The sequence below is a fragment of the Propithecus coquereli genome, unplaced genomic scaffold, assembly GCF_000956105.1.
Source record: "Propithecus coquereli isolate 6110/MARCELLA unplaced genomic scaffold, Pcoq_1.0 Scaffold24, whole genome shotgun sequence".
NCBI classification, from domain to species: Eukaryota; Metazoa; Chordata; class Mammalia; order Primates; family Indriidae; genus Propithecus; species Propithecus coquereli.
In genome coordinates this window covers 4,551,410-4,563,838 of record NW_012147952.1, presented here as the reverse complement: position 1 = coordinate 4,563,838, position 12,429 = coordinate 4,551,410, and the positions used below count along the sequence as shown (strand labels likewise).

Below are 12,429 nucleotides of genomic sequence, written 5' to 3'. Positions count from 1 at the left end.
ACATTCCCCATGGATTCAGAATGTCTGAGATTTTCTTGTGTTTTTGTTGAAAAAAAAAATTCTACTGTAGTATTGCTAAGTTGGCCAAATGTATGTTATAAATAAATATGGAATTCACTTAGGTCAGAGACTGAAATGAATAGATCAGAAAATATAGTAAACCTAAAGGAATTCAATGTTATGTGATTCAAATAAACCTCATGTGTACATTCTATCTAAACAATGTAGTCTTGTTTGGTTGAAATAATTTCTCTTTTGAAAAAGTATCCCCCATATTTCTCAGCCCTCACCAGTCTGACGATAAAAATAAGATCAAAGACTTTATAAAGCTATCTTTTCCCTCTCCTGCCTCTGCCCCTTCCTGCCGGATGGAAATGCCAAGCTCCTTTTGATTTCTCTCTCAAGTCTCAGAAGGCCCCAGAGGATGACCCACATGTGTTCCATATGCTCCTTTGGGCCAACATTGGCATTCGCCATTTTGCCCTTTTTACCTCCTCCATACACTGTGGTCATGATGGCTGCCCCTGTGAGTGCCTGCTGGAAGCACAGCCAGCGCCGCTGCTGTGCCCGAAAGCCTCTCTCTTCTGTTTATGTCAGCTGATGTCTACTTGAGGCTCTTCGGGCGGATGTCTACACTGAGAGCAGGATGCGAGATATAAGAGGGCTGCTCCTCCCCACCTTCCCCCTTTACTGCTGAAGCTGCGATGCTTTGAATTCTAATTTACCAATTCCTTTAGTTTTTATTTGGGTCTTTGATGGCCATCCCTCACCCCAGGACTCAGACATGGGTCGAGGGGGGTGGGCTGGATGGGAGTCTGAGTGACAGGCGCTGTGCTGCACTCAGAGTCACCCTTCCCCTCTGACCCTGCTCCATTGTCCTTCAGCCAAAATGGTGCCTTTCCTCCCTGGGGATGAGTTTTTTCCCAGGAGAAGCCCTGGTCCCCCATGCAAATAGTTCTGTGGCAAGGCTACCCTGCCAGTCAGGCCTCCAGATGGAATTACACAGAAGGGTTGCACTCAAGCTGGAAAAATAACTTCTAGAGACCAACTGAAAAGGAGGCAATCATAGGAAAAGTAAGAAGGAGATGAAGAAAATTTAACCTAATAAGCAAAGTCATGTCTACCACAGATGCTTGACTGTCCAGGGTCTTATCTAGCTGGTTTATGTTGAGAGGATTATATTTACTGAGCTGGATAAACAACCAGAGTGAGAAAATATCAGCTAGTCGTGCCTTAAAAATGACTCCCCCCATGTTCTAAAAAATTCAGCTTCTCACCTGGTTTACAGAAAGCTGGCCCCTACCTGCTGATTACAAATAGAGACAGGCAGTTTAAGGACTCTGCTGAAGGTCTTTACTAGCACAGAACAAAAAGCTTGCAGTCTTTTGGAATTTAAGAAATTATGCACTGTAGGATCATAGCACCACATGGGGAAACTGTGACCTTATCTAATTTCTAATCCAGGACACAGCAGCTGTCATACTATTAATATCCCAATGTGTGTAAAAAAAGAAAAAAGAAGAAAAACACATAAGTACTAAAAATGTATTTAAATCCACAGATGACAGTGATACTCAGATGACTAATCACGGGAAAAATATGACTACAGTTTTATAATTTATTACATGGATTTTAATCTTTTTAAAAATGGTAATCTCTAGATGGAGGATTGGGGATAATTTTTATTTTCTTTTTGAAACATCTCTGGGAGTATTTTAAGGAGTGGAATAGGGAGATCTGGGTGCTGGTCCTGTGGATTCCCACAAACCAGATGGAGGATTGGGGATAATTTTTATTTTCTTTTCTTATTTGAATTTTTGGGGGATGAACAAGATACTTTTGAGTTTTTTAAATTGTGATAAAGTATACATAATATAAAATTGACCATTTTAACCATTTTTAAGTGTACAGTTCAGTGGCATTAAGTACATTCACCTTGTTGTGAAACTATCACCACCATCATCCAGCTCCAGAATATTTTTCATCTTCTAAACCGGAAACTCTGTACCCTTTAAACGATAGTCTCCTCTTCCCTACTGCCCTCTGCCCCTGGTAACCACCATTCTAGTTTTTGTGTCTGTGGTTTGACTACTCTAAGCACTTCGTATAATTGGAATCATACAGTATTTGTCCTTTTGTAACTGACTTATACTTAGCAGAACATCTTCAAGGTTCATCGATGCTGTAGCATGTGTCAGAGTTTTCTTCCTTTTTAATGCTGAATAGTATTACATTGTATGTATAGACAATATTTAGTTTATCCATTCATCTGTCAGTGGACACTGGAGTTCCTTCCACTTTTTTCCCCAGATTTTAACTCCTCTTACTTATCATTCCCAGCCTTCCACTTTTTGACTATTGTAAATAACGTTGCTATGAATCTGGGTGTACAAATATCTATTTGAGTCCCTGATTTCAATTCTCTTGGTTATATACCCAGAAGTGGAATTGCTGGATTATATGGTAATCTATTTTTAACTTTTTGAGAAACCGTCATACTGTTTTCTTACTTTGCCACCAGTTGTGCACAAGGGTTCCAATTTCTCTACATCCTCACCAACACTAATTGCTTTCTGGTTTTTTGATGATAGCCATCCTAATGGGTGTAAAGTGGCACCTTATTGTGGTTTTGATTTGTATTTCCCTACTAACTTGTGATATTGAGCATCTTTTCATGTGTTTGTTGGCCATTTGTATATCTGCTCTGGAGAAATGTCTATTCAAGTCTTTTACCCATTTGAAAAAATTTTTTTTTCAGTTGTAGGAGTTCTTTAATATTCTAGATAGTAATACCCATCATATATGTTATTTGTAGATATTTTCTCCCATTCCATTGATTGCTTTTCACTCTGTTGATTGTATTCTTTGATGCCTGGAAGTTTTTAAGTTTGGTGTAGTCCAGTTTATCTATTTTTTCTTTTGTTGCCTGTGCTTTGGTGTCACATCCAAGAAATAATTGCCATATCCAATATCATAAAGCTTTTTCTCCTGTGCTTTTTTTCTAAAGTTTCATCATTTTAGCTCTTATATTTTGATTAATTTTCAGTTAATTTTTGTATATGCTATAAAGTAAGTGTCTAATTTCATTCTTTTGCATGTGGATATCCAGTTTTCCCAACACATTTGTTGAAAAGGCTCTCCTTTCCCCACTGAATGGTCTTGGCATCCTTGTGGAAAATCATTTGACCAAATATGCAAGAATTTATTTGTGTGCTCTTTATTCTATTCCATTGGTCTATATGTCTCTCTATGACAGTACCATATTTTTTTAATTAGTGTAGCGTTTTAGTAAGTTTCGAAATCAGGAAGTGTAGACCTCCAACTTTGTTCTTTTCAAGATTGTTTTATCTGTTCAGGGCCCCTTGAGAATCCATATGAATTTTAGGATGTATTTTTCTATTTCTGCAAAAAACATCATGGGAATTTTTGAGAATTTTACTTTTAAAAATCCAAGCTATCATGGTGATAGATAAAGCAAGTTTTAACGTGATAAGTACCATCTGCTTCTGATATTTGAATAAAAGATTTCTTTTAGATAATAGTCTGAAGTGCTAGTCTTTAATGAACAATCCCTATAGAGACTTTTATGCTCCTATTGACCATATAGTTGTGGAGAAAAATTTCTCCAGAGAAACCAAAAGTCACATTTTTAGCCTCAATGACCCTTTAAACTAACCATGTCTAAATGTTCTCCTTGTATGTTGTTGTATTACTCATCATGTTAACTTTACTTTCTAAAATTAAGGAGGAAAAAAATGGGTTTAATCTCTATAGTAATAGCTAATAACATTATAAATTACATAGCTTTTTTTCCCAATCTGTTTATAATACTAGTATTTATCTAACTGGGGTAACTTGTATAATTCAATTTGTATGAGATTTAAAGATAGTGCATTTCCTATTGCAACATTTTGGTGGAATGTACTGTTTTTCCTTATTCAGTTTACATATTTTCTTTTTGGAATAAACCTAAGAAGAACAAAGTGACTCCTAAATTGTAGACAAAGATGTCAGATGAAAGAGTAAAGAGGTTGACAAAATGTAATTATTTAGATCTTTTGAACAAAACTAAGTATTTAAGGTTCTGAGATTTTCAGTGCCAGTTTATGCCTCTCTGAGTTCATATCACTTAATTTTACTTTTCTTTATTTCAACAAATATTTACGGAATGTCTATTGCATGGCAGACACTCTTTTAGGCACTGTAAACACAGTCCCTGTGCTTACAGCAGCTCGCAGCCTAAGAAGGAAATAGAAAAGTAAATTAATAAATTACTTTATGCAAATAGATACAGAGTAGTCCAGTCCCCAGAATGGGAAAGCAATCACAGAATGGGCATGTACTGATCTTCCAGGACCATCATTCTAGGGCTCCTTGGCTCACTACAGCAATGAGATCACATTTAAGCAGTTACCTAAATAATACAAGGAAGTGACAGTAGTGGAGAATCATGTTCTCATTCTTCCGTAAGCATAGTAATGGGTTTATCCTTTCCACAAAATGGATCCCTCATTTAAAGTCAGAAGCTCCTGGCAGGAGTGCCTTGTTGAAAGTGTACAGTGTCCTTAGGTAGAAGTAGGCTTCTCAAACTTCCCACTGGGTATGTTTCCTCTCAGCCAAGTGAGTGGGCCACCATGCTAGCAATCATGGTTACATTGTTTAAGAGTCTGTCCCAAGCTTCTGACACAAACAAATTTTTTTTATGTCTTGTGTTTTGTTCTGAACACTCAGGTGAATATTGTATTAATTGTATTAATGTTTATAGAAATTGTATTAATATTCTGGAAGAGTTTTAAACTATTCACCACCCACCTCGAGTCTTTCAGTAGCCTTAGTGCTTCAGGAGGATGTACCATGTTTATCTTCAGGCTGCAAGGTTCATTGTCATTCCACCCTGTGCTCTCAGGGTTACATACATCCCCATTTTAGAAATATGCAAACAGCTGTGTCACAAGGGCATAAGGACTAAGCATTTTTCCTAAACATTATAGTTTTTTTTAAAAAAAGATTGAAAAACTGCACAAGTTTAAAATATAGTTAAAAATATCACCCGACATAGTAATCAATAATAGCATTTTTCCTTTAAAGAAAGCTAAGTTTTGGAAACACGATCAATAAAAGTCAGTTCCTGAGCATAGTAAGGCCACTTATGGCTCTCCTGCTAGATGCCAGGGATATTATGTAATATCCAGTCTCCTCTGACTTGGTGTTTGTCAAAGAGTGACCAGCTTGTCCCAGTTTGCCTGGGACTGTCTTGGTTTTCAAAAGTCCAGCTTCATAAAACTCAGCTCCCCTTAGCCCCAGGCAAAGTGGGACAGTTGGTCACCCTCATTTGCCTAGAACTGGCAAATGCTTTCAACAGTTTCCAGGGACCTTCCTGGTTTAGGCTACTGGTCTGATGTGACCATGATTTTTTGGTACAGAAAGGTCAGGGACTGATAACACAGGGAGAACATTGAGAAACAAACCTCTGGGGCAAGCAAGTCCCTGGGAATCAGACAACCCTGTTAAGAATCTTGAGCTAACACAGTACAAGTTTTAAGTGCTTTTGATACTGAATTGGTCTGTCCATCCTACAGCAGTGGTTTTCAAATGCAGCTGTGCTTTACAATCCCCAGCAGAGATATTTTAAAACACAATTCCTGGGCTGCCCCAACAGACTGGCTGACTTAGAATTTCTTTGTCTTTAACACAGCAGATGAATGATCTTTCCACCACACAAATCTGACCATGTCACTCTCCTGCTGTTTAAAAACTCCAAAGCTTCTTGCTGTTCGTGACAAAATGCAGACTCATTGCTTGGCTTACAAGGCTTTTTATGAGTTTATCATTCCAGCCTCATATTGCACCATCCCATGCATCTAAATCTGTTTAGCCTTTGCATAGTCTTCCCTGGGCCTAGAACACTCTCACCTTACTTCCTCTTCTTTCTCTGGCTCAAGGACTCATTGTAAGATTTGAGGTCACTTCCTCTAGGAAGCCTCTTCTCTTAGCTCAGATTCAAGTCAAGTGTTCTTCTAGATGAAGGTCTTAGCCCCTATGTCTTCTCCATCATGGGGCTTACTATGCCATGTTGTAAATGACTTTCAATTCTTTGTGTCCCTCCAGATTTGAATTGCTGAGGGTGCAATTTTATCTCAATATTGAATACAGTGCATTGCACAAAGTAAATGTGTACAGATATTTATTGAATGAATGATTGGATTCAGCCCTCTTTTGAACCTATGCCACCTCTGTGGGTTCCACCTGCCCTGCGTTTTATTCTGTCCCCCTGCCCCTACCCGCCCCTGCTCTCCCAGCAAAGCCCAGATGCGTTCCCTTGACGTTATAAGATGAATCACATGCCCACCTGAGGGCCCTGGGCTTCTCAGAGTAGCTCTTTGCTGCCCCCACATGTTTTGAATCAGCCCCTTATGTAGCCAACTGAGACAACCCCTTGCTCCACCTGGTGAAGTTCAGTTCTCGAGCGACATCCTTGTTCTTACCTCCCTATACCTTCACTGACACAGAGGAACTATGTCCGATGGAAGAAAACTAGATAATGGCTGTTTCTGTATACCTAAATCTCATATTTGTTCTACTCTATCATCAGAAGTAACTAAGTTGAATATGTTTATTAAGTCTCTTCCCCCTCCAATCTCCTTTGTCCCCTCAAACAAAAGGCGGCAGCAACTCTTCTGGAGTCCTCTTCAAAGCATTCATCTCTCTAAGTCATTTTACAGGTATTTAAATACAGCGGTCTATTTAGCAGTTCCCCAGAATCCTAGAACTGAAGCCACTTGCTTCTGATAAACTGCTGTGTGACAATAATAATGTTCAAGAACAGAAGCTTTGTTACATTTTGAATTTTATTTCTTTATAGAAAAATTAATAAATTTCTCAAAAATGGAGATGTAAAGTAAGTAGTTTTATCCCCAAGATGCAGGATCTTTTTTATATAGATTTAACCATATCTTTGAAGTAGTAAAAAAATTTGTTATCATAATCATCTTTCTTAATCCATTGATTAGACCAATACCACAATATTAATTATTGACTTACTATATTAAGCTCTTTTAAATAGCAGTAATTTATAGGCAACATTTTTATTTCTTCCATAATTATTATTACAGCAATTAAAGAGCCTTTAGTAAGTTCATGATGAATAATGTGGTTCTAAATATATAATGCACGGTGTTACATCACCATAGCCTCTTTTTCTTTGGTAATTAGTATGTAGGATAATTAATCAAAGATGAAACATATAATATATATAGCATATCATGATTAATACAGTTCAAGCACAAGTGCATTTTACAGAGAAAAGTAATAGGTGTTTCATATCAGTTGGAACAAAAGATGATATCTTTTAAGAGAATTAGGAATATTTAGTCAAGAAGATAAATGCCAATAATATTTACATATTTTTAAACTGATTAACTTAAACTATTAAACTGAAATAGCTTCCTATTTACACTTTTATTTTATTTTTTATTTTATTATTATTTTTTTTTAGAGACAGGGTCTTGCTGTGTTGCCCAGGCTGTAGTGCAGTGGCACAATCATAGCTCACTGCAGCCTCAAACTCCTGGGCTCAAGCCATCCTCCTGCCTTAGCCTCTCAAGTAGTTAGGATTACAGGCTACAGATGCATGTCACCACACTTGGCTAATTCTTCTTTTTGTGTGTTTGTGTGGGGGAGTCTCTCTAATGTTGCCCAGCTAGTCTTGAACTCTTAGCCTCAAGCAATCTTCCTGCCTTGGCCTCCCAAAGTACTGGGGTTATAGGTAGACCATGCTTGACCCTATTTACAGTTTGAAAGCATTTCATTTGCATTATTTTGTTAGAACCTAACAAAGCTCTTACTAAGTAGGGGTGTTGGTGTCCCCATTTTACAGACAAGGAAACTGAGTCAGGGAGATTAAGTAACTTTTGTAAAAAGGCTGCTCTGATTTAAAAATTCCTTTTTGAAAAAAATATTCTTAAGAGCAGGTTGTAAAATGTGTAGACAGTTGAACTATATCAGTCTTATATGTATTTTGGTTAGGGAAAAAATATATTATAAAATTCCTTTTCTCCTCATGCAGCAAAAAGTTATCTAATGATAGGGACCTAACAGAAACTACAGTAAATTGTTACTATTGACTCAGCACCTCCTGTGTCCCAAATTCTAAATTAGGCATTTTATATATTTATATCTGATTTCAAATTAACAACAATTATATAAGGAAGTTATTATGATCCTATTTCGTAGATGATAAAATTAAGTCAAAGCAATGTTAGCAGCTTGCACAAGTCACACAGCATAGCTGGGGTTGGAAACTAATTCTGAGTCTGTTCAAAGCTGAGCTCATTCTACTACACCATCATGTGAATTTTATTTCTGTGTTTGATTTCAAATCCTTATGTGCCTGATAGCTTTAAGATTTTTTTGATTTTCTTTATGCTCAGGTCATGTAGACTTGTGCTAACTAGCAGTACAATTTATGCTCTCAAGATTATTTTATACAGTTTACATTTGAGAGCCACTTTCTGATTACTTTTATCCATAATTAAGGACAACCACTTTTTCAGAAGGTCATTTATAGCAATGCCATACGGAAATAGTTCTGCTATTATTCTTTCAGCTCTCTAGTCAGAATGCAACTAAATCAGAATAAATGTTAGGTGGGAAGTATAATGTTAGGTATAAGTGTTAGGTGGGTAGTATAATCCTTATACTACCCTGTTTTGAGTACTATTACCCAGCTCAATGGCTGTTCTATCTAGCTTTATTGCTGTGTTTGAAATAATCCTAAAAGGAATCAAGCCAGTGCCCAAAGAGGGTATAGAATAATCTTTGGGCAATTTTTGTTTTACATCTTCCTTTTTGTTAAATCCCAGAGACACTTGTGCATAGGGTTGTCTATAACTAGAATGAATGTGGCTTTCTTGCCATTGGTCATATGGAAAAGAACTTTCTATTAAATTATTTGCCTTTGTTTCATGTATGTAAAATAGGAATGACGAAGTATTTCTTTCTTCTTTACAAAAGTACAGCTTTACAACTATAAAGTTTCTCTTTATAAAATTAATTATATATCCACTGTAAAAAATTTAGAAAATACATACCTCTATAAGCAAAAAGAAGAAATTAAAAACAGCCCTTAATCTCACTACCCAATATTTTAGTGTCTGTCTTCTAAGCCATTTTCTTTTGTCTTTTAGAATTTTTTTAATTACCCAAGTACTATATGATCGAATCTATTTTCTAATGGTTTTCTTTCTGAAGAATTCGAGTTCTGCTTTTATTCTATTCTTTTCTTAAATATCCACTGTAATATGTTTAAAAGAGCAGGGGAGAAGACCATTTGAAATATTTACATTTCATTTTGAATCCATATCTCAATGTATACTACAAATGACAGTATATTCTCTTTTTTATTTTTACCTTTAAAAAATTTTATTTTTTCAAAGGACAGTACATCCTTTTTTTTGGACCCTCATCACATGGGTAATAGGACAGTACATTCTGTGTCTGCCCCATAAGTCTTTATATTTCACATAATGAAAATGTGAGCTTTAGAAAACAGCTTTTGCTTCATCTGATTTAAAGATGGAAAAGAGACAGTAGTTTGTTATCGAGACTTCCAGCTTGCCAACCTTCTATCATCGCCATTTTTTCACTTTTAAATGTGATTCTAAATTTTCCTTCCTTGTCATTACATAAGTCACTAAATTCACAGTCCTTGCTTCTTCTTTCAAAATGAATTTGTTTCCTTCAGCTTTGGCTAAAGCAAAAGGTTGACCTCAGGTGTGAGGCTGATTTAAAGGAGAAAAGTGATGACACCTTTCTAAGAAGAGACATAGGAAATGTACTTGCATCAAAGTCGGAAAGTTTAGATTGCATAATGCCAAGAATTTGTATTCAGTTTGGTTGCTGTGTCTCTTAACCTATTAGTGTGGCGCAGTACTCTCAACCCTGGAATAACTTGGGAGCTTTAAAAAGTACTGATGTGTGGGTTCATCTCTAAAAAAATTTGAATGTAATTGGGCTGAAATGTCCTGGGCATTGGGATTTTTTAATAAAGTTTTTCAGGTGATTCCAACACAGGTTTGAAAACTATTATTTTAGAAGATGCTATATATATTTACCTGTGTCAGATGAACATAGGAGCACTTTCTGCCTGAAGACCAATAGCAATCTATGTAACTTAAGGCTCCTTCAGTGCAGATATGGAGTTATGCCTTGCACAAGGGTGCCTGGCAGGGGGGATGAACAGGAGCTAAAATACAGCCCACGCTTCACTCACTAGGTCAGCTGCCTTTTGACTCAGGGCTGTATCTCCTGGATGAAGTAGGTGGTTTTTCCTAATTAGCATAATGCACAGGCTAGCCTGACACTGCATCTGTACTTATGCTCTTTCACCTTTTGTAGAGACACATTGCCTTTCCATTAAACTATTTTCTGACTTTTTCTCACTAACATTCCAAACTTCTAGGTTCTTCAAAATAAATATTTTCCATTTTCATCTGGAAATAAGTATCTGTAAATGTGGCAGAGACACTGCAAATCTGCAAATTCAAGTTCATTGATGTTTCAACAGGAATTAGATTAATTTAGAGACTAAAAAAGCAATAAAAGTGAGAAACTTCAAGAAAGACAAACTTTATAATGGTCATATTGTGAATACTTGTGATTGACTAGTTATGTTCTTCAGAATACCATGAACCAGATTTATAATTTCAAGCCCATAATTAGCATTATTACAGGAGAAAACTCTATTCCATTGCCACAGACTGAAACTCTGCTCCCAACCAGTTTGTTCTTTAGTACAAGTTGGACTAAAGTCAGGATACTTCTTACCCATCACCATTACTGGAAAAACAGCTCCAAGTGTGTGTCCAGATGGGGGTACCTTCGGCAAATGTCAGCTCCATCATAACTGCCAGATCTTCCCTACTCATCAGCACAAAACACCGTCCAGATGTATTTGCAATATGTGATGAGAACCAAAGACAATATGGTATAAAACCTATAATCGCGGTTTTCTTGAGAGCTTCAACACTATGTTAACATTGTGTTAAGAAACCAAAAGAACAATTCTGATCCACCAACTTGACTCATCTGACTGACGGTCTGGGTGTTGAAGGGGTAAAATTTCACCTTTATTGCGAATACATTAGATTGAAAAGGACAGCCTAGCGCTATGTGAGTTCCCAACCATATGTTTCCATGCAAAATGTATCACCTTATGAGAAACACGAAATCACCAATAAAGGCTGTTTGTTAATTACACATGAAGCTGTAACTAGAATGGAGGCAGCAGGGTTTTATTTTAAACCAGATTTGAATACTACATTGCGAGCATAAATAGAAAACTAGAAATTTTTAGACTGTCACTGACCTCATGTGCACTGAAATGGGTTAAGTATCCCAGGACCAGCTCTACCTGCCTCCCCATCCCCTGAATAATCGCGGCTTAGATAAAGCAATTTTTATGTAGTTAATATTAGCACAAACCCTTTTTCCTGCTTGCCTGCTTCCTAGCAACCTGAAGCAGAGGATCTGCTTGCCAATCTGCTTTTGATAAAAAAAAAAAAAAAAAAACGAACAGAATACCCAGTGAATTTGCCAGTAGCCCTGAAGAGGTGGGGATGTATTCAATAAGCTTCGTGTTGATCTTGTGAGCCCAGTATGTGATTTACCTTGTCAACCATCTGACCTTGCTTCACTTATTACCACAGGCCAGAGAAGATGTGATCCACATGCTCAAGACCGAGAAAACCAAACCCGAAGTTCTGGAGGCTCACTACGGGTCTGCAGAGCCAGAGAAAGTGCTTCGGGTCCTGCACCGAGATGCCATCCTTGCCCAGGAGAAGTCCATAGGAGAAGATGTCTATGAGAAACCGATTTCAGAGGTAAAAACATACCAACAAGTTCCCCTAGAAGGGAGCCTCCCAGAGATGTCTCCACATTCTTTCATTTATATGCTTTAACATTTCTTTCAAAGGCAAAATTTTTATGATTTACTAATATAGAATTAAAGCATAATTAAATAATTCAAGGGTTATAGTGGATAAGTTTCAATGACAAGAATTTTAGAAGCTTTTCCTTAAATATACTTAGAGCCAGAAATATATTTATCCATGTGATTATGATAGTTACACATATTACTCTTCTACTTCTCTAAGAAATGATGTGTGTGAAAATTTGAAATGCTTATCAGTTTTAACATTGAGTTGTTCGGATTATTATCAAAGTAGTAACCTAAAATTAAATTGATTTTATTATTGATATTAACGGTTATAGAGCCACTGGTTTTTGGTATTTTATAGCCTCTGTCATAATTAAAATGGTCTTATATGAATAGCTAAAATATAATGATTGAGGCGAAATCCGAATGAAATGCTTAGGGACATTCTTTCAGATGAAAGGAATTCTAATAGGGCTATATTTAATTATTTTATA

The 12,429-nt window shown here is 36.7% G+C and overlaps 1 protein-coding gene across 2 annotated transcripts in view; it reads left to right on the top strand.

Annotated features, from left to right (window-relative positions):
• FILIP1 (filamin A interacting protein 1) overlaps positions 1-12,429 on the top strand; it is a 181,891-nt gene that overhangs the window by 112,486 nt on the left and 56,976 nt on the right. For both annotated transcript variants that reach the window (XM_012646072.1, XM_012646071.1), the window contains exon 3: positions 11,706-11,879. In XM_012646072.1, the coding sequence (XP_012501526.1) occupies positions 11,706-11,879 (174 nt within the window). The remainder of the gene's footprint in view (positions 1-11,705; positions 11,880-12,429) is intronic.